Source organism: Lynx rufus, unplaced genomic scaffold, assembly GCF_022079265.1.
Source record: "Lynx rufus isolate CCGP_SWC_20201006 ecotype Redwood Valley unplaced genomic scaffold, mLynRuf1.p SCAF_2, whole genome shotgun sequence".
NCBI lineage: Eukaryota > Metazoa > Chordata > Mammalia > Carnivora > Felidae > Lynx > Lynx rufus.
Window position 1 is genome coordinate 60,253,716 of NW_025814834.1, and position 26,683 is coordinate 60,280,398.

Below are 26,683 nucleotides of genomic sequence, written 5' to 3' on the forward strand. Positions count from 1 at the left end.
ATCACTGTTCTTGGTATTTGTCTCATTCTTTTATTACCACAATAGACCTGGAACAAAGAGTCATTGCATTAACCCTTTACCACATAAAAATAATCACTGTGTCTGTAGTTTGGGAAAATGAATAAAGTGAAAGGAAGATACTGCTGTCACATCAGAAATAATTCAGGAAACGTGGACGTGGTGTTTGTAGTTCGCAGAAAGCTGCTGCTTGCTGAAACATACATTTCAGCTCCTGGTTTTTACATTTTGCATTTTTGCACTGGCACTTAAAATTTCTGTGCTACCATAAATTCCAAGAATAAATTTCAGTATGTTTTATTAAGAAAAAAAATGAACGAGGAAGTTTAAAAGTTTACAAGAACATATCCCTACTTCATATAAGGAACTCTTTTGGGGGGCATTCTGAAAAGATTCAGCTTAACAGTCCTTAGTCTTTCAGCTATCCTTCACAGATAAATAGTTTTAAAAGACCAATTCTTTTATTTTATTGGTTGCATTATTAAATGCTAATGAAAATTGCATCTCATTATGATTCAGTTATAAAATTATAGTACTGAAATTCACTAATCTTTTAGAACTGATACTTCCAAACGAGCCTTGCCCTCATCATTGAAGTCAACAACAGTGTCACCACTCAACAACATAGATCCAGTTTGCTTCTTTTTCAAGGAAGCCAGAAATCTGGATTTTCATGTAAAATCATCTATGTTTTAAACGTTCATAATGAGTTTTGAAAAATTAGACTTCTGTGCGGACCAAACACAACATACCTGCAGGACAGATGCCCCCATGAGCTACCAATCTGGACCATGTTCTGAACGACAACCCTGAGAGACTAGCACGCAGCTACACAGCGCAGAGGCCACCCTCTCGGCTTCCCCAGCTCCCGCACCTCCCACCGTGTGATGTCTGGCCGACCTCACACCCTTAGATTACTGTATGAGGACTCTGGAGTTTGCAGCCCTGAAAGTACAGACCCTGCAATTCTATTAGTTGGGTTCCTCGGTGTTGTAAATATTTGTCCTCTGATGGTAGGTGTATTAATTTTTGGCACAGCCAAAAGTTGTTAGACCTGAATCTGTGAACAGATATGTTAACATTCATTTGCATATTAAGAAAATAATGGGCACCTGGGTGGCTCCGTCAGTTAAGCGACCGAGTTCGGCTCAGGTCATGATCTTGCAGTTCATGGGTTCAAGCCCCGCATCGGGCTCCGTGCTGACAGCTCAGGGCCTGGAGCCTGCTTCGGATTTGGCGTGTGTGTCTCTCTCTCTGTCCCTCCCCTGCTTGCACTCTGTCTCTCTCTCTCTCAAAAATAATAAACACTAACAAAATTAAAAAAAAAATACACACTGTTCAAAGTGACGCACAGATACACGAAGCCACTGTCTTTGTCTTCAAGGAGTGGAAGGTCAAGGAGATGAGACGAAAGGGATTTAATAGGATTAAGAGGTGAGCACCGAAATAAGTACATGGTGGGAAACATGCAAGCTTGGAGCAACTGAATCCAAACGGGGGAATATAGTCAATAATATGGTAAAACTTTGTATGGTGACAGATGGTAACTACACTTACTGTGGTGAGCATGTTGTAACGTATATAAATGTGAAATGACGATGCTGGACACCTGAGACTAATGTAATATTCTATGTCAACTCTCCTTCAATTAAAAACAGATTTAAAAAGGGGGTGGGAGCAGAATTTGAAGCATACAGGCTGGAGGTCATGATAAGGGTGAAGAAAAGCAGCGTTGTTGGAAGACTGGGTAAGACGAATTGGGGGCAGAGAGGGGAAGCTAAGGCTTGCTATTTTCAAGGTGGAGTAGTTCTAAGTTGAGATGTTGAAGGTTGTACCCATAAGTGGCTGCAGGGAAGTGGAGCTGAAAGACAAAGTGGTAGTAGTGACAGAAGCGGGCAGTCGACTCAGAGGGCCTTCAAGTGGGTACCAAATTCACTCAGGATGATGGGCAAAGACAGGGCAGAGTCATTAACCAAGGTAGGCACTGAAACCACGTAAGGTTGGAACATCTGCAAGAGAAAATGGTTGTAAGGAAAGAGACTCGGCGATGAGAGGTTGTAGCAAATGGAAAGACAGACTAATTTTCTCACACGGCTTATGAACTGATTCAGTCAGAGACGACACCACTTTATTTTGATTTCGAAGTTGTATAAAAAAGGACTCTCTTTTTAAAGTTAAAAGGCTATTATTAGGTCTTACTTATTACAAAATTGAATGAACAGTATCTTAAAAGAGGATCATCAAACATTCCTTTAGAGGAGACACTATAGATCATGCCCCACCCTCCAACAAGATTTCCTAAAATACTAGGAGAGAGATTTGTATCAAATGGAGACCAAAACTGAAAGGTAGTTTTCAGTAAGGAAAAAATTCTGAATCCTAAAATGTATGTCTGAAAATGTATTATAGAAGCATCTCATGAACATAGACAATTCCGCTAGGTGAGCTGAAAGACAGGCTCAAACAGAGAAATAAGAAATTTAGGAAAGGTTTTCATGCGTAGCCACAAATGGTGGGCCCCTCCACTTGGTTCTGAGTGCTCTAATCCAAAGCTCACGAGATCACAGGACACTCTGCCTCTTTTCTAAACTCCTCTCTCAATGGAAGAGTTAAGGCAGAACCTATCTCCCCCTTTCCGCAGGCCCCGCTAAGATAAACAGGTGTGAAATGTTTCTCTCTGTTTATATACAGTTCTTAAAAAGGAAAATTTCTTCCTAACTCATCCTGACAAATGGCTGTGGGTAAACATTCCAGAACCTTTATGAGTTTGCTAGAACAAAAAGAGGGGGGGAAAATCCACCATAATAAAGGGAAAGGCATATTTCTAATACCACCCAAGTACTGGGCTACTTGTTCTTTACACATTTGCACCCACAGAGCAAATACAGATTTCTCCCCTTTATAATTACCAGATCGGGAGCAAGCTAGAAATATAGGCAAAGTTCTAAAGCCTTACTGGTTAGTAACCAAACGTTCTATTTGTATTCCTGGTCACTAGTACCAAGTGACCAGATAAATGCAAATTACATTTAACTTAAAGTGTCTGCAGTGTTTCTCCAACTATCAAGTAAGACTGAGAAACTCTTAAGAAGAATCCATGTTTACTTTATACCATATGTACACAGAGCTTCAGGACAGCAAAGAAATTGGGGACGGGGGGAAAGGAAGATAAATAAGGAGATTAAAATTCTGGGTCATCAATGATATTCTTCTAGGAGAGGTGAAGCAGAAAATACTTCAAAACACATGAAGGGCTCCTGGGTGGCTGAGTCGGCTAAGAGTCTGACTTCGGCTCAGGTCATGATCTCATGGTTCGTGAATTCTAGCCCCGCATCGGATCCTCTGTCTCCCTCTCTCTCTGCCCCTCCCCTGCTCATACTCTCTCAAAAATAAATGAACACTAAAAAAAAAAAAAAAAAAAAAAATAAATGAACACTAAAAAAAAAAGGATTAAGGAAACATATGCGTAAACTTTCAAAGTACTTTGCATGATTCAACACTAAACAGGAGGCTTAGTTTAGTACACAGAGGCCTCCTGTGTACAGAACAGACCAATTATAAAGATATTTCCCCTGTCTCCATGCTATAAGATTCCGTGCATTTGGTCAGCTTTTTTTTTTTTTTTTTAATGTTTGTATTTATTTTTGAGACAGAGAGAGACAGAGCATGAGCAGGGGAGGGGCAGAGAGAGAGGGAGACCCAGAATCCGAAGCAGGCTCCAGGTTCCAAGCTGTCAGCACAGAGCCCGACGTGGGGCTCGAACTCACAGACTGTGAGATCATGACCTGAGCCAAAGCTGGACGCTCAACCGACTGAGCCACCCAGGTGCCCCAGCTTTATTTTTTTTTTAATTATAAAAGTAGCACATGCTGTTTCCCATTTTTCATGGCCATACACAGCTCTGAATATATCTGCACATGCATTTTTCCAACTACTCCCTTAGAACAAATTCTTAAAAGTGAGGGTGATGGGTCAAATGACATTTTAAGACTTTTGAGAATCTCTCAAACTGCCCTCTGAAGGCTCTGCCCCTTTGGACGTCCACAGAAAGTTTAAACTTCTCTGAACTTTGCCTCACCTTCTCTGACAGGAGCTGGGCTCTCCTCTGTAGGCCTCTCAACGGCAGCTAGGTGGTCTCTTTCAGCATCTGCTCCACTCGGCCTGGAGGCGAGCAAGGTGTCCACCTTGCTCCTCATTACCAGTTCCAGACAGCTCTCCGAGCCCCCTGCCCCCCCACGGCCAAAGGCGGAATGTTAGGTCATTAGCCTGCATCATCCATCATCCTTCACTGTTGCCAACATATACCAAGGGACTAGGGTGCCCATTATGCCATACCCTCACCAGCACTAAGTGCCATCAGTTCTTTTCACTTCTACCGGTCTTGTGTGTGGGAAGATATCTCCAAATTGTTCTATGATGCCATCATAAGGACCCTAGGTGACAATGATTCTCCAGTGGGCGGGGGGGGGGGGGGAGCAAGATACCAACTTTTGGAGGACAGGGAAAGCGGAAGTATAAGAAGTATAGTTTTTTTTTTAAGTTAAAACATTCTACTTAATAACACAAATATATACCAAGTAAATGATAAAATATTGTTGGCTCGTAAGAAAATGAAAAACAACAGGATGAGAAAGCATCACAGAAGATGTGGATTTTAAAAGTCTGGGAAACATTATACTGTAAGGCAATGTAAGTAACTAAGTTGTCCACAGCTCTTAAAAAAGAAAACAATGCTTAAATATGTTCGGCAAGCCACAGAGGACAGTATGAACACTGAGTATGTTCTGACTGTAAGCTGCCGAACGAACAGTAATAGCAACAGTCACGAAAGCCGAAGCGGACCAGGTGCCGGGAAGCAAGCTAGGCGTGCTCAACATGGATGACCTCGGCTGGCCCTCGTCATAACCTTGTGAAGCAGGCCCTATTATTATCTACATTTTACAGAAGAGAAAACTGAGATCTGCTTAAGTAATGAGGAGTGCGGCCAGGATTTGAATCTCCACTGTCTGACTCTGGAGTGCAGGCTCTTAAAACACGTAGCTATCCAGCTTCCTAGGAATTAATGCCTCCATCTTCAACAAAAGACAGACAACTTGGTTTAAGACATGCCAATGAAAATTCATTCTATAGTCTTCGTAAACATTTTGACTGCTATCTCAGCCAGTGGACTGACTCCCCATTAAGCACATGCTGCTGGAAAGAAGTTTTTCCTGGTTACTCTAGAATGGCCTTGTTATCAGTTATCTCCTCAGAGAGCCACTGACAAATTCCAGAGAACACATATCACACAACCTGAAATTAAAGAAAATCCCTTCTGTTGTTAACCAGATTTTCATAGTCCATATACTCCTTCCCAGGTCTGTCATGCCCAATTCCGAAGGCCTGGTGAACCCTAACATCTACTCCCTCCTACCTCCACAGCCTGGCCACCACTTTCCGACCTACGAACTTCAGGACTCACCTCACTGTGCCCATGATCCCTGATTATGTCTTTGCCACAAGACGACCCAAGCCCCAGGTGCCCATCCCCCATCTCCCAAGTGCCAATCCCTATATGACTGCATATATTCCGGCTAGACCCTATTTTCCAGTTTTCTCCCGCTCCCGAAACCCTTCCACGGTGCCCTCATGCCCCACCAGCAGCCAGACCCCCTCTATCCTGAACCTCTTCCTTAAACTTTCCTTCTTTTCTCTGACAGACGCTGGGCTCTTCTCTGTGGGCCTCTCAATGGCAGCCAATCCCTCTTTTAGCATTTGCTCCAGTAGGTCTGGAGGTGAGCAAAGTGTTCTCCTTGCTCACCTCCTTATGCTCTCCTCATTATCAGTTCCAGACAGCTCTCCCCCGCCCTAAATGCTGGACCTTAGGTCACTAGATCACATCATCCATCATCCTTCATTGTTGCCAACATATACCAACAATTCCAAGCAGCTCCCCTTCATTTCTTGATGATTTTAGCTCCTGGCTCACTGTCATTTTCTCCAATTACTATTCTTGTCTCATAGTGTGGGAATGTTCACATGCACATAAATGAGCCTCTGGCACTTGTCCTCTCAAGTCCTTGAACTCCCCTGCAATAACCTAATCCTTCACCACACCTCATCCACACATTCCTTTGGTCACACCCTAGACCCTGCATTACCATTAAACTGCACCCCTCCACAATCCAAACCCATCCATCCCACTTCCTAGATTTCCAGCTCCTCTGTTTAAGTACCTGGGCTCCAATGGTCCCGTGACCTATAGTCACCCGTTCCTACACCTTTTCAGTGCCACTTCCTTCCCAGAGGTGTTCCCTTCCTTCCTAACTTAAATTTCCTTTGCAAATCACAGAACCCTTCCTTTGCATCCATCCTCAACTCCCTTCTTGTGCTTTCACTTCATTATACTCAGGAAAACCACAACCCTGAAAAAAACCCAATTCTCTGTCTACTCCACTCCTGTACCTGTTGAGCTGACTATGGCTGATGAAAACACACACCATTATCAATGCTCATAGCCCTGTTACATTTCCTTAGTCCAGTGGCTCTCAGTTTTTGGCATATGGACACTAACTGATTCAGCACCATTGGTTGACAAGATTATCCTTTCCTCACTGAACTGTCCTGGTACCTTTGTCAAAATTCTATTGACCAAATATGGATCTATTTCTGGACTGTGTTCTGTTCCACTGGTCCATCTATAACACGAATACCACACAATCTTGGTAACTGTAACTTTACAGTAAGTAACAAAATAAGGTAGTATATTATGTAAGTCCTCCAACATCATTATTTTTCAAAACTGTTTTGGTTACTCCAGATCCTTTTCATTTCCATATAGATTTTACAGTCTGCTGATTAATTTTTACCAAAAATTGGCTGATGTTATAATTGGGACTGTACTGAAACTACAAATCAGTTTTAGGAGAACGGATGGACATCTTAATAGCATATATCTGATCTATGAACAGAGTAGATCTCTCCACTTACTAATGCCTTCTTTTATTTCTCTCAGCAGTGTTTTATAGTTTTCAATGTAAAGATCCTGCACAGTGCTTTTGTTAAATTTATCCTTTAATATTTCGTATTGTTTTTTAGAAACAGAACTCTATATTTTAGTTGTGGTACATAAAATATCATTTTTTAAAAAATTTATGTATTTATTGTAGAGATAGAGGGAGAGAAAGGGAGAGAGAGAGAGAGAGCACACATGCAAGCAGTGGAGAGGCAGAGAGAGAGAGAGAGAGAGAGAGAGAGAGAGAGAGAGAGAGAGAATATATCCCAAGCAGGCTTCGCACTTCAGCCCAGAGCCCAACATGGGGCTCAATCTCACAAACTGTGAGATCATGACCTGAGCCAAAACCAAGAGTCAGACACTTAACTGACTCAGCCACCCAGGCACCCCATAAAATATCATTTTAAGTGTATGAGACATTAAATGCATTCACATGTTGTGCAACCATCACTATTCATTTCCAGAATGTGTTCAACACCCCAAATAGAAACTCTGTACCAATGAAACTCCCTATTCCCCGTGGCACCTGGTAACCACTATTCTACTTTCTGCATCTGAATTGGCCTATTCTAGGTACCTCACAGAAGCAAAATCATACAATATTTGTCTTTTTGTATTTGGCTTCCTTTGCTTAGCATACTGCTTTCAAGATTCATCCATGTTGTAAAGTGTTCCAGAATCTCCTTCCTTTTTTAAAGGGATGAATGCTATTCCACCGTACCCATATACAATATTTTGTTTATCCATTCATCTGTTGATGGATATTTGGGTTGTTTCCAACTATTTCATATTTTTGTTGTACTATAAATGGTATTTTAGATTAATTCCAATTTTTCATTGTTTATATCAAAAATGAACTCCTGGGGTGCCTGGGTGGCCCAGTCAGTTAGGCGTCCGACTGTTGATTTCGGCTCAGGTCACGATCTCATGGTCATGATCTCAAGCCCTGCATCAGGCTCCACACTAGGCATGGAGTCTGCTTCAGTCTCAGTCTCAGTCACTCTCTCTCCCCCTTTGCCCCTTGCCTACACACACTCTCTCTCTGGATCCACCCCCCCCCCCCACAAAAGAACTCCCAATCTACTCTCACAAACCTGTTCCATGCATGATGTTCCCCATCTCACAAGATGGCAAACACACCCTCCATCTCCTAAGAGCAAAGCCTTTGAGACCCCCAGGACTACACATTCACACAGCATGTCCAACAGGTGAGCAAGTCTGGTTAGCTCTACCTTTAAAATATACCCCAAATGCAACCACTTCTTACTGCCTGCACTGTAACCTTCCTGGACCCAGACACAAAAACCTCTCATTTGGATTATAGTCCTTTCTGGTCTTTCTGCCCCCGCCTCTGCCCTTATGGTCTTTTCTTACAGAGTATCCAGAGTGGCCATATTAAAACATAAATCAAATAATCTCACTGCACAAACCCAAAGCATTCAATTGCTCACCATTTCCTCCCAATTTAAATTAGAAGCTCTTAGAATTGCGTACCAGGCCCTATACCATTTGGCCTTGTTACCTCTCTGGCCCCATTTCCTGTTTCTCTTCCCCTCATCCACACCACTCCAGCCACAATGGCCTTCTTGTTATGTCTCCAATGCAGCAACTATGCTCCCACCTGTCATCTCTGCTGAAAGTCTCACCTGCATATAAGTACGGGGCTCCATTTTCACTTCCTTCAAGTTTTTGCCCAGTATCACCTTCTCAACGAGGCCTCCCCTGCCTAACCTAATTTGCAACACTGACCCCACGCTGGCACTCCTGATTTCCCTTACTCTGTTCTGTGGTGTTCCTTGTATTTTTATATAAAGTATTAATTTTGGAATAATGTCAGCTTTACAGAGAAGTTGAACAGACAATGCAGATCGTTCCTCTCACCTCATTTCCCCTAATTTTAACATGCTGCCCACTTAGATTTGTCAAAGCCAAGAAACCATCACTGGTACATGATTGCTTAACTCAACTCCAGATTTTATTTGGATTTCACCATTTTCTCTACCAATGCCTTTTTTTTTCCCCCTGTTCTAGAATCCAATTCAGGATACCAAATGTTTGGTGACCAGGCCTCCTTAATCTCTTCTGGATTGCAACACTTCGTGTTAATAGCCTTGAGAGGCAGGGGCCAAGTATTTTGTAGAATGTCTATTAGCTTGGGCTTATCTGGGGTTTTCCTCATGACTAGACTGGGATTACAGGTTTTGGGGAAGAAGACTGCAGAGATGAGGTGCTTTTCTCATCACACCACACAGGGGATGCATGTGCTGATGTGGCTTATCACTAGCGATGCTAACCCAGATCACTTGGTTAAGATGGTATCTGCCAGGCGTCCACTGTAAAGTTACCAAAGCTTAAAGTTACTAGTTTTCCTTTTCCTATACTCCAGTCTTTGCAAGTGAGTCACTAAATTCAGCCCATATTTAAAAGGGGTGAGTGTCTTTATGTTTTAACATACAATTTAATTTGTTTTATTTCCACATTTGAAGGTAAGCTCTAAAAGGACATGAATTTTTGTCTATTTTATTACCAAGAAGGCTCCAGTATCTAAAATAGTGCCTAGCATGTAATAATACTTGTTGGATGACAGAATATCAAAAAGGAGATTTCCCAGTAATCTGTTCAGGTCACAGTCTCTTACAGCAACAATTATACATCCCCCACCTAGAAAACCATGTGCTCAGGGGAAAAACAACAACACCAACAACACATATGTCACTCACTCTGAGGTATTACTAACATGTTGAGTTACCCTTCTCCATGTTGTTTGCATTTTTATTAGGGGAAACTATCTTAAAGAGTGAAATTGCAATACTATAACTTGAGGCATTAGCAATAGGATTAAATAGAATATGCCAGCTGCTTAGAATAGCAGCCATAAATTAACAGGAACTCAAGAAATGTCAATTTTCTTCTATTTCTTTACTGTACATTTAGGAAAGGGAGATTTGGGGGGCTCATAGGGTCTTCCCTGGAACCTAAAAAATATACTTATTCTACCTAACAATCTTAAATTGTTTTCAACACAAGGCAGAGTATATATTTTTTAACATTCCACACCCCCATATCCAGTTAATATTAATTTCTTGATCTCTTACTAAATTCTGTTCTTGGGGTGATCAGTACTTGAGGTGAGTCTATCTAGAACCAGGGTTTCCCACATGTCCTCTTGTTCTGAGACATGTACTCTGGCCTTAGTGACAGCTCCCAGGTTCTTCTGAGGATAAACTTTTTCCCAAGGAAGAATGCAGATTACACACAGGGGCCTTAACTCGTGGTTATGAAATTGTCCTGAGATTTTTGAAGGGAAGAAGCTATCCATTTTCACAACATTAAAGATTTGTCCACAGTTGAATTAGTTCAGGAAAAGTCAGTTTAGATGCCAACTAAACTTTGTACTGTCTTTTAAAATACCCATCCAATGATATAAAAATGAATACCCACTGCTTAAGATAGACTCTACAACTATAGTTCTAATAACAAAGGCAATTCAGTTTCCTACTAAAGGAAGCACAGTTCTACATGTTTTAAAAATTTAGTGAGTTAAGGGCACCCAGGCGGCTCAGTCAGTTAAGCGTCTGACTTCGGCTCAGGTCATGATCTCGCGGTCTGTGAGTTCGAGCCCCACGTCAGGCTCTGTGCTGACAGCTCAGAGCCTGGAGCCTGCTTCGGATTCTGCGTCTCCCTCTGTCTCTCTCAAAAATAAATGTTAAAAAAATTTTTTTAACTTAGTGATTTAAACTGATTATATTCATTTATCGCTTACTACCTCTCTTTAAAAGCAGAGCAGGCATAGAGTCCTCTCATTCTTTAACAGAGCCTGCACAAACACTCACCAGACATTTTCTTCCTTATCAGTGTAGCTGCTCTAAGTAGCTAATTTTACCAAGCACTATTTTCTGAAGAACAGCAACAGGGATAAAAGTCATATTTTCAAGTCATTAAGATTCTGGCAGTCTCATTTCATGTAGGACACCTTAATTTTTCTTAGGTCATCAATCAGTGAACATCTGATATTAGCAGAGCTAAGAAAAAGGATCTTGGATTCCTTTTTTGGAAACATGTAAAAAAAAAAAAAAAAAAAAGTAAGAACATGGCCAGGAAAATCCTTCCTAGCTATTATAGAACAGAAGCTTTCATTGAAAGACAAACGAATTTATTAAGAACTCAAAAAGTCAGCCAAACATGAAGAAAGAAAGGCTATGTAGTAGACTAGGAATGGCAAACTGTGTTCTTTTCTGTGGATTCAGGAATAGCAGAACCTTTCTGTAAATCTTACAAAAGAAGAAAGGTGAAGCGTGATCACCATGTTTACTGTTTATTTATGCCCTATACACTTATTGATTGCTTATAGCGAGCTCAGGAAATATAAACATCAATACGATATAGAACTTGTGCTCATCAAGCAGCTGACATACAGAAGAGGGTAAGATTTGTTCTGAGAGCCAGAGTCCAACAGCGATGCCTTTAAGTTACATTATAAAGAACTTTCTAAGAATTAAACTACTCCAAAATTGAACAGCCTGCATCTCATATGTCACCAAAGGCAGTATTCAAACAGAAACTGGATGTCCTAACTAGGAGCAGGAATTAAGCCTGAGTAGGGGGGAGAAAAATTAAGAAAATGGTCTCTATCTTGGATAATTTCATGTGACTTCCTGTCTTCACTGGAAAGCAGAGAAGAAAAATCTAGGTACCTTTTTAATACCCAAGTGAGATACTTCTATTCTGAAGACTGACAGCCAATCATATCTCTTTTGAAACTATCTGGAATACTTATGGATAGCTCTTCCTCTCCTTCAATCTTTCAGTTTTCCTCTCTGTATTAAGCTTTGAATTTCTCAGAAATTCAATTTGTGCTTCAAACTATTTTTATGAAGCAAGAGCCTAGCTTTGTATAACACCACTCAGGATGTAACATTTTTATTGGAATACATTCATTGGTTTGATTTCAGCACAATATTTAGAACATGGCTGGATATTAATTAACTGATTATTAACTAACTGAAATGTTTATTGCTTAATATACTGAGATCAGTACTTTAATGAAAAGCTGAAATAACAGTTGCAATAATGTTCCTCACATGGCAAAACAAAAATAACTTCTAAGTGCAAGTAAACATGTAATCTAACAAAGTTTTGAAAGGATTTAAAATTTGTTTAACTAAAATAAAAGGATAAGGGCTTTCTCTTGCAAACAAACATTTCTATGGTCATATCGTTAATCTGAAAAATAGCAAAGAGTGATATTTGTCTTAATGTAACCGCATGTCACATACCATGATAAGAACATTATTTATCATTCAGGTGATTTTCTAAACTCCTGGTTCTAGGAGAAGCCATTCCTGTGGTTACCTCTCCTATAAGATTTGTATTGCCTTCAGAAGTATCAGTGATACATGCTTACTCATTTCATTGATACATTTGTTCAATATGTGTCTAATTTCTTAAGTCTCTCTATAGCCATTCACTTTGGGGTATCTTAAATTACAAGCTCCCAGGAAGAGAACTGCCCCGAGGAAAGGAGCTCCGCAACGGAGAGCCGCTCAGTGCATACTTCTGGATGATGGCGATTACGTTAATTATCAGATAAAATGAGGTGAACTGCTTATTCTCTAAGTGATGATTTCTAGATCTAGCACAAAGTAAAAGTACAGCACACTGAATTGTTTAAAATTTCTTAAGCGGAAATGGCATGCCAGTCTAAAAGGCAGACAAGCAAGGGTACTTGTAAAAATCAAACATTAGTTACCCTAAAGAAAAGGACAGTTCTGTCACTATGTAGCCAAGTGAACTCACAATCAGCAGTAAGTAAAGACAGGCCTGCTCCATCCTCTCTCACAGCTCAAAGAGAGTAAATGAACAAAATGCAGGTGCACTGATACAGGAGATCCTTCCTGGATGAGAATGACACAAAAGTCTACTGCATCAGGAAACCAAACATCAACACTACCAACCAAACACTACTGTGAGCAAGGCACAGGGCTGGGAGTGGTGAGGCAGGCAAGGAAGGGTGCTGTTTATATTAGCCAGGTTACTTGACCTCTCTGAGCCTTAATTTCTGACCTATAAAATGGAGGTTATAATCGCATAACGGGAGTGTGAAGAAGAGGAGGGCAGTAATGGAAAGCCCCTAACCGAGTGATTAGTTCACAGAGGTGATGTACCTGGTACAATGAAGACAGCCAGGAAGGTGGCAGCATTGGCGACAAAGGTAAAGCCAGTCCTTGCCCTTAGAGAGCTCACGACAGGGATGTGGAACACACCTCACACATCCTTGCCCTTCCACGTGCACACTGAGCCCTGCCGTGGCTCTTTCCTGCAGACTGAAAACGTGGCTCTGACCCCTTTCCCACATAAGGTTCTAGGAACCAACAAACTGGAGTTTTCACTAAACAGGATGCCGATTTGCCATCCTGACTTCAGAGTATGATTGTAAACATACACCTGATAGTTGACGGTTACCCGGGTCTTCCTGTGTGCCAGGCACTCTCCCGGACATTTTACATGTGTCCTCTCAATTACTCTTCCTGACAAGCCTGTGATGTAGGTACCGCTGTTAGCTCCACCTTTCAGAAAAGGAGACGAGGCCCGCGGGCATGAGAAGTTACGTGGCGATAGTTTACAGTGTACCAAAGTCACACACGAGGCAATAACCATCGCAAGTCAAATCAATGGTATCGGTGTTGACTAATAAATTCAGAATAAAAAGAAAAATTATGCTTGTAAGACCTGAGACTGTCTCACAGAGAAGGAAGCAATTATATCTGAAGGATGGGCAGGATCTGCCCGGCCAGAGAGGACAAAGGTGTTACGGCTGAAGGAAAGAGGGACCACGGTCACAGAAATGGAAAAAGGCGATGGGAGTCGAGGTCAGAACATGAAAGACATGGCTGGAAAGTCAGGTGAGGACCTGAGGGGGGTAAGATCTGGAGTCTGAAGGCATCTGCCTGAGGTTTCACAGATGTGGGCCATTCCCCAAGTCAGCCTTTAGCTCATGATGCTCAGTGACACTGCCAAGCAGGGCCTGTGCCCAGATGGTCACCCGAACGTGGTAAATATAAGGGTCTAAAAAGCCTCTAACAACCACTACCAGTTAAGGTACCTAAAATTTCAAACCAAAATTGACACACTGAACAAACGCATGTGACATATGATTGCCTAGATACGACCTCAAGCAATGGTTCTCAGATTCTGAAGGGCGGCAGGAACATTTGAAAAGCTTGTTACAGCAGACTGCCAGGCCCCACAAACCAGAGTTTCTGACTCAGAAGATGGACATGAGGCCTCTCATGAGGCCCATGAGAAGTTAAATTTCTAACAAATTCCCAGGGGATGCTTAATGCTTCTAGTCCAAAGGCAAGACCTCGAGAACCACTGGCCTAAAAGAACAGAATCCAGAATCGGTAAATTCTGACTGGGGACAGAAAAAACCGTACACGGGGTTGTCTTAAAGAAGACATGGGGGGCGCCTGGGTGGTTCAGTCGGTTGAGCGTCCGACTTTGGCTCAGGTCACAATCTCGCGGTCTGTGAGTTCGAGCCCCGGGTCGGGCTCTGTGCTGACAGCTCGGAGCCTGGAGCCTGCTTCGGATTCTGTGTCTCCCTCTCTCTCTGCCCCTCCCCCGCTCATTCATTCATTCATTCATTCTCTCTCTCTCTCTCTCTCTCTCTCTCTCGTCAAAAATAAATAAACATTGAAAAAAAATTTAAAGAAAACATGGGGCGCCTGGGTGGCTCAGGGAGCTAAGCGTCTGACTCTTGATCTCAGCTCAGGTCTTGACTTTTAGGGTCGTGAGTTGGAGCCATGACAGGCCTCCTGAGCGAAGCAGAGGAGACTAGGGGAGTGGCGACATGCTATAACAAACAGGCTAGGCACTGAGAGTATGGGCACTGGAAAGTAGCAACTTAGAACGTTAGCTCTAATATAGTGAAGTCTGCCCTCCTGACACTTAAAAATACTGTATCGCCATTCTTGAACACCATTGTGGACAAATCATTGAAGAAACTATGCCAGAACTGAACGGCAGGTATCACGTATGCAAGCTATTCTTGCTTACATTGGTCCTATAAGTGTATTTAAATAATGAGAGGATTTACAAAGAAAATAAACGCAGTTTTATTCCTCTCTATTGTGTTCAGAGACAGGGGTAATACTAAAACAACATTCCTACAGTTAAAGTAAATGCCAATAATTCGTTAGTAAAAAACTATAGAACTGCAAGGAGGAAAAAGGGTCTCCCATGAGCTAATAAAGTGATAATATTTGCTAGCCTTCCATGAAACACTAAATGCTGTCACGTTGATAAAGTCTGTATAATAAAAGCTTTTATTCTTAGTTGAGTTCTGTGCCAATTTTAAGATTGTATTTTCTATTTCACGTAGGTATTTCCCCCTTTATACAAAAGCTTTTTGGTATTTCCTGTTCTTATGACCCCCCCTTTTTTTTCAGGTGTGTTTATTTTGAGAGAGAGACAGAGATTGCCAGCAGGGGAGGGGCAGAATCCCAAGCAAATTCTGCCCTCGATTTTGACATTTTGATCTTCTCTTTATTTATAAATACTTACAGTGTGACACAGTTTTGAAACTCGAATTTACCTGGCTTTCAATATTTCTACAACAAATTCTGTAGGATATTTTCTTTTTTAAATAAAGGGAGTGGTGCCTTGCAAAAGGCAAGGCAAGTGAATCCTCATATTTTACCTCTTGAGCACTCTACTTCCTTTCAATTCTTCTGCAGAAACAAAGAGGAATCATGTTCCCTATCTCATACTTAAGTCTGGTTTCTTCCTATCAGTTGGATACCCACACATATCAAGGGAACACAAACGCTTGCAGGTTTCCATCTCTCAGACAGAAAAACATACCATGTGCAGACATGTCTGGCTCAACATATCATTAAATACATTGCAAGAGCAAAATGAAGCTGTTGTGATTAAGCCTTTCTATGAGGACTGGGAGGCTGAAGAACTCCTGCTGTGTGAGGTCAGTGGCTGCAAAGAGGACACTGACCCACGTCTTTCCTTGCCCTCTCCACTCCTTGCTTCGATTCTGCCTAAGCAGTATGGTTTGATCTCAACTCAGATGGAATTTACCAAAAAGATACACTAAAGGCATCTCTTCTTACCTTTGGCATATGTCCCTAAGATATTACTTTTTTCCTGTTGAAAACTCGTTTTTAACAAAAATAAGTAAATCTGCAACTAACATAAACAAGCTAAATTACCACTGGAAAATTATTTGGCGTTGCTACAGAAAAGTGATGGAAAAGTAAACATTCAACATTTCAGAGGCACATATTGAGGCTGGAAAATTAGTAATCCGTGACATACTGAAGATTTTTATAAAACTCAATTCACCTGAACGTCCTGAGAAAGTGACATAGATTAACCAAGCTAGAATTATTTTCTTGAGTGTTTTCCAATTATAAAAGTAAACATATGGCTCACACGGTGTTCACATTTGTCAAAACTGAGTGATCTGTGCACTTCATTGTATGTAAATTTTACCTTAAAAGAAAACAAAACAGTAAACACATACTGAACTCTGGTAATAATATGCATGCTGAAGTATTTAAGGGGAAAGATACTGACGCATACAACTTATTTTGAAATGCATCAAAACGGATTGATGGATAGAAAGATACACAGCTGAATATACATGTGACAAAATATTTGTATTAATGACAGAGACCCTAGATGGTAGATATGTAGATGTTCATTAGAAAATTCTTTCAACCCTTCTTTATGTTTGAAATTTTTATAATAAAATGTTGGGGAAAAATGTGAGATCTTTGGCAAATATGGAAAACAAAGGAAGTAAAATAAAAACACCATACAGACACCAAGCAGACACCCAAGATCTTACTATGTATGTTTTGTAGTTTGCTTTCACCACTTAGCAATATATAATGAGCATTTCCCCAGCTCTTTAAATATTCTCTCAAATGCAATGGAATTCTATTATACAGAGGTAGAATACTTTTTTCAGCTTTACTGAGGTATACTCAACAGATTGTAATATTTTAAAAGTATAAAACATGATGATTTTACTATACATACACACAGTGAAAAGATTCACACAATGGAGGTAACACATCCATCACCTTCCATATTTGCCTTTGTGTGTGTGTGAGAGATGTAGCGTAATTTAAAAGATAATCTGTTAAAGAACACTTGGGTTGTTTCCAGTTCTTCACCATTAATCATCTGAGATGAGCAGCTATTGTAGCCATCTCTCTGCATATCTCTGACTACCTCCTTAGGATGAAGTCATAGAAGTAAAACTTCTGGCTCAAAGAAAGTTAATATTTTAAAAATTTTGATGCATTTTGCTAATCTCTTTCCAAGAAGCTTACCAATTTACACTCCTAACAGGAGTGTATCACAGATCATAGCTAACGTTTGAATTAAATGCTTCCATAAGTAAAGTTTATAACTATTCTTTTTCCCAAAGAACAAAGGCTCTTTTTTTTTTTTACATTTATTTATTTTTTGAGAGATATAGAGAGACAGAGCACAAGTTGGGAAGGGGCAGAGAGAGAAGGAGACACAGAATCTGAAGCAGGCTCCAGGCTCTGAGCTGTCAGCACAGAGCCTTATGCAGGGCTCGAACTCACAAACCATGAGATCATGACCTGAGCCGAAGTCAGAGGCTTAACCCACAGAGTCATCCAGGCACCCCATAAAGGCTCTTTTTTAAAAGAAAGTCTACAATATGCAAAACCAGTATCCAAATCTTGGTTTCTAAATATCACAGTCCCAATTCTGGTACCCTGGATCAGGGATTCTTGAAGAAAGGGATGATTCCAGGAATGAGGTAGGAACTAGATAAGCCTGGAAAATCTTGTGCCAGGAAGTAAAAAAAATGCTAAAAAGTGATGGAGACATACCAAAGGGCAAAGGAGCTAACTTGAAGGGACTCTTACTTGCTCAACTGGGACAATTTAAGCTTGAAAGTAACAATAGTAATATAATGGTACATTTTCAATTTGAAAAAGAATCCGTAAGTCCACAATGAAACAATAAACAAATGAATGGGTGAATAAGTAAAGAAAGGAAGGCTCTCATTTATGCTAGAACTTTTCTTTCTACATAGTAACTGTCATAATAACATCTGGTTCAAACAAGAATTGCCAACAGATGCTAAAAGCATTGGGTAACACTTGTTGAAAGGAGATGTTTACATAGCCTCAGAGTATCTTCCAACAGCTTAATGATTAATTACAAAGAGTTTTCAGAAAAGGGTATTTTTACTATAGAGAAATTGGATAAACCCTTCTTAATCAAAGGTTCAAAAGTATTAGTATCACCAATAACAAGACAAACTGACATCATAGTCTCCCATTAAGATATGCCAAGGGCATATGACCTATGCAATATTTCTACCAAAACTACATTATCTTAAACTAGGCAAAAGGAAGAGAAAAATCAGATAAACCCAAAATGAGGGCCATTCTACCCAACAATCCCATACTCTTCAAAAATGTCAAAGTTTAAAAGACGAAGGCAGAGAAACTGTTCAATTAAACAGATATATAAATTAAACACAATATGTGATCCTGATTGGATCCTGGGTTGAAAAATTGCCATAAAAAGCCCTTACTGGGACAACTGACAAAATGTGAATATAGACTGTGAGGTAGGTAATATTATTGCATCAATGTTAAATTTTCTGATTATGGTTGCATTCTTGGGAGATGCTGAAATACAGATGTTATATACACAGCATCTACAATTTACTCTCATGGTTCAATAAAATAGGAATACATACAACTTGATATATAAAAAGAAAGCAAATGCTGAAAAATGTTAATTAGTGGTGATTCTAGGGAAAGGATAAGCTAGAGTTCACAGTACTATTCTTGGAGTTTTTCCCTAGGTGTAAAAGTTTTTTTTTTTAATTAAGTTTTAAAGAATTACCTAGATTTTAAGTAAATTCCATTTTTCTTTCTTTTCTTCTAAATTAAAAAAGTAATATGTACTCACTAAAGCAGAGAAAAGTAATACATACTCACTAAATCAGAGGTCTACAAAAAAAAGCAAAAACAAAGGTCTTCTATCCCCTCACATAAGCAAAGTTAAGGGAGTCTGATAAATATTTTCTCCACCTTTCACTAAGTTCATAAAACATATTTCATCAGATATTAAGTCACCTTAAAGAGGTACGTGAATGAGCTGCAAACATTATTAAATGTCCCATTGCTTCTTGGCAAAAAAGTGACCAAGAAACAGAAGACTGAATCTACACATTGGAAAAAAATCTAGAGCTTATTGCTTTTATCTTACTTAGAAAACACCCAGCCAGCAAGCCAATACATAGTTCACAAAGTAGAACAAAAATCAAACTAAGAAATGCATACTTCCTTTCCAATACCTCCCAACCCCTAGCCAAAATTTTTTACATCTTAAACTCCTGTTGATTCAAGAAGGAGGGATGCTTTGCAATAATTTACATGTCTCTTTATCACTGACAATCACTGGCTAAACCAAGCCCCAAAGCTGAAACTGAGTTTGTGTTTTTCCTAAAATTTATGAGTTATGCTCCTACAGTTTACTACAACCCACTCAATTTCTGAACGATAACCATTTAGGTTAAATACCTACATGAGAGCAGGACTTGGCATTTTCCAATTCCTGCTTTCACCCCTGTGCTTTCCTAGGTCATTCTATTAGCTTTCTTAAAGATTAGAAAACAAAACAAAACAAAGGCACTATGTATGGGGTTGGGGGGAGGTGTGGAGTGAACACAGCAATTACTGTCAAAATCTGTTCTATAACTCAAGAAGTGTCGCATCCAACAATCATATAAGAACATGCTTGTTGCACTTAAGCATGCATGACCTAATGCTTACAAATATTAGCATGCTTATATACTTTTTTGAATATGAATTTGATGGAATTGGTTTATTTTCCATCTAACCTGGTCACCTACAGGTTTTGGAATTGAGAACTACAGAACAGGGGGTCTGATTTCCTGGAATTCATTTGCCCCTCCTGAGGAAGCTTACTATGTTTTTCAAACCTCTATTTCTCCAGCTATAAAATGGGTACAATAATGTTTACCTATAAAGGACTAAAGAGTTCACTAGATAAACGAAGCTAGGTTCCATCCAGAGTAAGACATGGTTTTACTATTTGGCTACTACGGAAAATGTGTTGATCAAGAAATGAGGGGGAGGAAACTTTCTATACAAAGCATGCTCCCGTTTTGTGCACATATGGGCTCCTTAATGCTTTCCACAACCTATAGGTACCCCAAGGCAGAAATAGCTTAGTCCTTCTGACCTGGCTTCAACAATTGGAAACTCAGCTGGTGATCACACAGTCACACAGCACTGCTGGGAGGAAACGCCACAAAGTGCTGCCATTTGGATTTCCTTCTCTAATCAATTGCTACGGTTCACTGACAGCAGTTAATGAAAAAAAAAATGAAATCATTCAGGGGAGATTAAAATGTATTTATAGAAAAGTTCACTTTAAAAAAAGACATTGAAAAAAAAACAATAATTAACCAAAACAGGACATAAATAGAAATGACCAAAACAAGCTCCAGAGGGTAGCTGTTAAAAGCTATCAACGCCATGCCTGCAGGTCAGCTCCACAATTAGCTTCATCCTCCAGGTACCAAACTGAGCATGGGGACCAAGCTGTGTCATATTCCTAAGGAAGATGAAGGGCCCACTAGGACCAGCCTAAGCCCCAGACTCTGGAAGCCAAGAAGGCCCTTTTCTGGTTTTACAAAGAAGACAGCTCTCTGTCCAGCATCTGTTAATTCTTCATTAAACAAAAACCATCACTGTTGGCTTCAAGTAGAGGTGAAATCCAAGAAGCTGGTATTGTTTATATTTCAGTCGAAAATAATGCTTTTTAGTTTTTAAAAGACAACTCCTGATAACCACAGATTCACGAAACCCAAAATAAAAAGGGAATAAAATGTTCACACATTACTCTTTACTGACCCCTCTCGGCTGACCTAGGGAAAAGAAAAGCCTGAAGCCAAGGAAGGTCTGAAACCTCACCTTCCCCTCGAAGAGAGCTCAGAGAACATTCGGTCTTTCATGCCATGGAAGGAAACACTCTCCGTGCAGATGACCCCTAGAACTCAACCCTAAAGCACATGCGGCCATGATTTCTATTTATGGGGCTCCCAGAATGGAAACTGGGAAACAGCCTCATGGATCGGCCCCAAAGGCCTTGCTCGCTAGGTCCCCGGCAGCCTGTGACCTCTGACTCGGTGGAAAAGCTTACATAAGCGCAATCGCCACCAGTTCTGAGAGCAGGGAAAGGCCTTACCTCTTTCTCTATTTTGAGCAGCTTCTTTACAGCCACCTCCTTGTCCTGGGATATCCATCTGGCTCGATATACACTCCCAAAACTTCCTCCACCGCAGTTTTCAAAAAACTGCAAGTCATCAAATTTGATTTGCACAAAGGAGGTACCGAGAGACGACATCTCATAATGACGAAGTATTAGACTTCCACAAAACCTGCAGAGACAGAGAAAAAGAAAAGTTGGATTATAAACATATTAGAACAAATCCTCTGAATGCTGCTGTAGGTAATGTGTAACAAGCACTGTGAAACTTCCAGAAAGAACCCTGAGGACTCAGGAGCAAGGACAACAAGGCTATAAACAAATCAAAATGAAAACACTTACCCCGGCAGCCCATGCAAAAGTTGACAGCAACTTGTCCAGGCTCTGAAACACAGCTGTTCACAGAGCAATGGCTCAGATTTCTCCCCCGACAAAACCTGTAGCGGCACTTCCTGCACATCCCGAGGAGCTCTGCCTAAAGGCTACTGTGTCACCAGGTCTATGAGGGAGCCCTGACACACAGGAAGCATGCTTTCCACAGCAAACTTGCATAGCTCTCCCGGCATGTGAGGTATGCCGGCTCTCCCACGGTGTGCTCACTTCACACGAAATATACATCACCTACGCAATGGAGCATCCTGCCCCAAGGAGAGCCCAAATGCCGCGGAGGGAACACACATACAGTGTTTAGATTCCAAAAGCAAGCGTTCAGCTCGGGAATAGCAAAGCTGGCCAAGTGTTTTCCACAAGTGGCTCCCTGGACTGTATACTGTAGCAGGACTTAATTAAAGAGAAGAAAATTTGCCCTTGATTACAATATTAAGTCATCCAAAAACCTCTGCCAAGAGTGTAAAAAAAAAAAAAATATTATGTTGTTTCCAGAGGAACAGATTACCTCTCCCAGAGATTAATATTTTCTGCAGTCTAAGGAGTTTTACTATTCTCTGGGTAAGTGGTCATTCTTTACACCACATGCCAAACCACAGATTCCCAGGAAAAACAAAACAAAAACATACAAACAAAACAAGAAAATAAAGCACTAAAATGTTGAACCTGCATAAAAAGCAGGTGGAGAACAAAAGTTTGTATACAGATTCTTACCAGAATCTCACCATGAGGGTGCAGAAAGACAAATCTATATGTATACAAAACAACTGGTCTGGGATCTTCATAACTGTCAAAGTCATGAGAGACTTAAAAAAAAAAAAGCAGGAAAACTTCTAGCATATGATGACTAAACGCAATGAATGAACACTGGACTCTGGAATAAAAAAAAATCTACAGAAAGTTATTATTGGGATTTTAGAGAAAATTGAACACTAACTATATATTAGGTATTATTATCTTATCCATGGATAATAATAGTATTCTGGTTCAGTAGGAGGATGTCCTTGTTATTGGGAGATCTACTGGGAGACATATTTAAGCATTATACCTACAACTTAATTTAAAATGGTTCAAACCCCTGCTCCTTAATCTCTAAAAACAGGGCACCGGCATAGAGAGGAAGCAAATGTAACAAAATGTTAAGAACTAGTGATTCTAGGCAAAAGTTATATGAGTGTTTCACTATTCTTTCCATTTTTCTGTGGGGTTTGATTATTTTCAAAATAAAAAGGTGGAGGGGACAGTTTGTATCTATAAAATTGACAAAATTTCTTCATAAACAACTTGAAGCTTTGCTGAGTGATGTCCACAGTCGGCTCAGAGATCTTAATGTGCAGCTGACTAGCAATCCCATTTTAGGAACATCATGTCACTGAAGAATGCTGATTTTTTTTTTAAGTAAGCCCAACGTGGTGCTTGAACTCACGACCCCAAGATCAAGTCACATGCTCTAACTACTGAGCCAGCCAGACACCTCAAGAGTGCTGATTTCTTACATAAAGTCAAACTCTGCTCTACTTTGGGGAGAAGGCAAGAGAGAGGACTGTTTATTTATCCTAAAGTTTAAAAGCTTACTGTCTACACAAAAATACAGGGGTGGGTTGGGGGGAAGCCCATAGCATCCAGCTTTAGTCTATACATATGTAAGTCAACAATTCACCTTACTAACTTTTGTTTCAGTTCACATTCAGTTAATCATAGAAAAGAAGAAAGTTTGGAAAAAATTCAGGAATGTGCCAAAGGTAGGTACATAGAATATGCAAGCTAAGAAGTTTGTTCAATAAAAGGCAAAGCACCACTTGCAAGATTCCCTCCACGTTACAGATGCTACGTCCATGTTGTTATTAATTGCTTTTATTTTTATCAAAATATAAAAATAAAATAGGACTACAAAGCTTGTAATAAAAAAATAGAACTCTCCCGCTCCACCCCTCCCCACACCTTATTCTCTCTCCAGAGGGAACTAATTTCAACTCTTTTAGCATTTTCTTCTGCTATTTACCTCTGTATTTCTAAAAAGTATGATCATATTGCTATTTCTTGATTGTTCCATTTCAGATGTTATCTATTAACTTCTCCTTGTGGAAAAAAGGATTTAGTTCTCATATACCCCTTTCACCTCTTTGCATAGAAATATGTCACACTTGCCCAATCGTCCCAGCTTCCAACTATATTGTAACATCTAGTTAAGTCAATAGTAGGATGACAAAGTAAATATTCCTAGGAATGCTCTGTAGGATTCAATGACTTTTCCTTTCTTGGACAACTTTTTGTTTCTCCTAGAGTTATTAGTTGCTCTGTTTTTGTTATTTGCTTAGCTTTTTATATACTTAGCACTTATTCACCTCATTAAACTCTCCCAAGAATGGCAAAACTCCTCTCAATAAAATAAAAATATCAGGTAATTTGGGGGAGGTTGTTCTATTTTTTTCTTAAAGACATTCCTCCTATACTCTTCATCTCAATTCAATCTGGCTGGAATGGTTGTTCTCTAGGCCTGACTTGGACTGGGACTTCCTTTCATGATCATCCTAAAATTTCCTTTACCTTCTCCTCTGTGAGAACCCCTGTCCTAGAATTCCCTGGTTTCTCTGTTTTGACAGTGTGTATCTCCCATTAGCAACCTAGTAGAGTACCCAGAATGTAATTTTTTGAGAATCTGTGTGTCTTAAAATGTCTTCATTGGTAGTCTGGCTGAGTTTACAATTCTAGGTAGGAAATAATTTTCCTTATAATTTTAAAAGTATTACTTCATAGTCTTCTAATTTCTAATGTGGCTGTAAAGCAGCCTGATACTGCTCTGGTAACTAATCCTTTTCACACTATTACCTTCTCTCTGAAAGCTTTTAGGACCCTGTATTCATTTCTGGATGCCCGAGATTAATAGGGCATATTCAGGAATGAATCTTTTTCATTCATTGGTAGGACATTCAGTGAACTCTCTCAGCCTGTACTCCCAGCGAACTCTCATCTTTTAATTCTGGGAAATTTTCTTGTGTTATTCCTTTACCACTCATAGCTACTTTTGCTTCTTGTTTTCTCATTCTCACTACACACATGAGGAACTCCTTGCAGTTACCAGTACATGGTACTCCTACCCCTCTCACATCTCCATTCCTTTGCATAAGGGATTTCTGCTTTGAACGTCTTTCTCTTCTCAGGAAATTCCTGTCCCTAACTATCTGTTTCAAGTCTCGTGAGCAGAATTAAATTCTCCCTCTGTGCCTTAGCACCTTTCTTTACCTATTCATCTTTCCCACTTACTTCCCACCTTTAAGGGACCATAAATCCCTTAAAGGCAAAACCCGGGGCGCCTGGGTGGCGCAGTCGGTTAAGCGTCCGACTTCAGCCAGGTCACGATCTCGCGGTCCGGGAGTTCGAGCCCCGCGTCAGGCTCTGGGCTGATGGCTCGGAGCCTGGAGCCTGTTTCCGATTCTGTGTCTCCCTCTCTCTCTGCCCCTCCCCCGTTCATGCTCTGTCTCTCTCTGTCCCAAAAATAAATAAACGTTGAAAAAAAAAAAATTAAAAAAAAAAAAAAGGCAAAACCCATTTCCATTTACATCTGGATCTTCTTAAGCACCTAGTACATAGCCAGACACATTGCACTGAATTTTTTCTATTCACAAATTGCTGAATGAACAAATGAATGAATAAATAGTTTCTGGCTATTCTTCTGTTATCTTTTGCAGCTAGAAAGATTCCAATCAGACTAAAATCTGAGAACTGTTGCTTTTACAAGTTCCCCCAGAGGATTATGAGGCAAATCCTAATTTGGAAACTACTGCCTGGGATGCTTGGGAAACCGAGGATAAAATGTTTGGACTTCAGAATAAGGTGTCTAGGAGTCCAAAGGAGAAAGAAGAGGAGGAAGAAGGAAGGAAATTCTTTTCAAAACAAACCTAGAGATCTGAACCAGGATGAGATAAATATGAATAAATCTAAACCTCAGGTACAGAGCAAGTCCAGGGAATATGGATGAACGGAGGTAGGATCAGTTACATTCGACACTGATCTAAAAGTGCCAGAGGAAGTTGATCTAGGAGAAGTAGAGTTCTCCAGGACCTTCACTCCTCAAGATGAGGCAATTAATCATATTCTTCCCCAGAATCACTGTTACTCACTTTGTGATACATCCTGCCATTTGGAAAAGAGCTATGTATGAATGGGACTGTGTAATTATTTGAATGTTTTACTGAGACCATAAAAAATTAAGTCCCATCTTATTATGGAAGAGACTAACAATTCTGGGGTATAGGAACACAGGTTTTAATTCCAGCGAGCTTGGCCAAACATCATAGACTGAGATGAAAAACCTAATTGAGATTCCCATTGCCGTCTATATGAGTATCAGACCACGTATAGGTTTCCCCAGCTATCTAAAAGTACAGCCTTCCCATGAAATCTTTCGTTAGCCAAAATGCTGTAAAGCAAAAAAGAAACTGCCATTAATTTACATGGAAAATTTTTTAACATTTCCAGACCCAAAAAGTAACCCCTCTTAAGGCTTTTCTGATACCTCAGGACACATCTTGTTAATGGATGCACAAAATAAATCAAGATAAAATAAAGCACAGATGCTCTCAAACACAGTTCAACGCTATGACGGCTTGATGCTGAGCATGGTTCCAGGGAGAGAAGCTCGGGGTACGTGCTGCCTCTACAAGATCTCACTGCAAAACAAATGCTGAATGCAACTTTCCCTTTTCACATTTTTTCCCTAAAAGTGAAAATCCTCTTCAGATTTCTTTCTGTTAGCAAAAACAGGTACTAATATAGGTCTTCCATAAAGCAAAGTAGTATAATGCAAATTTTCGAAAAGCAGAAGATACCTGTGTATTTATTTTTCCCCTTATGCTAACTCCCTTTAATTTAAAATCATTATTCTAAGAGGATCAACGTATGATCAGAAGAATGGCAAATGTGAGTTGCTGATTAATCATACTTACAGCATCTTGGGGAAGACTGTTACCTGAT

The 26,683-nt window shown here is 40.2% G+C and overlaps 1 protein-coding gene across 1 annotated transcript in view; it reads right to left on the bottom strand.

Annotated features, from left to right (window-relative positions):
- The window catches only part of MAP3K20 (mitogen-activated protein kinase kinase kinase 20), a 183,209-nt gene that overhangs the window by 148,682 nt on the left and 7,844 nt on the right, over positions 1 to 26,683 (bottom strand). Inside the window, exon 2 of the mRNA XM_047083311.1 lies at positions 21,302 to 21,494. Within this exon, the coding sequence (XP_046939267.1) occupies positions 21,302 to 21,460 (159 nt within the window). The 5' untranslated portion in view covers positions 21,461 to 21,494. The remainder of the gene's footprint in view (positions 1 to 21,301; positions 21,495 to 26,683) is intronic.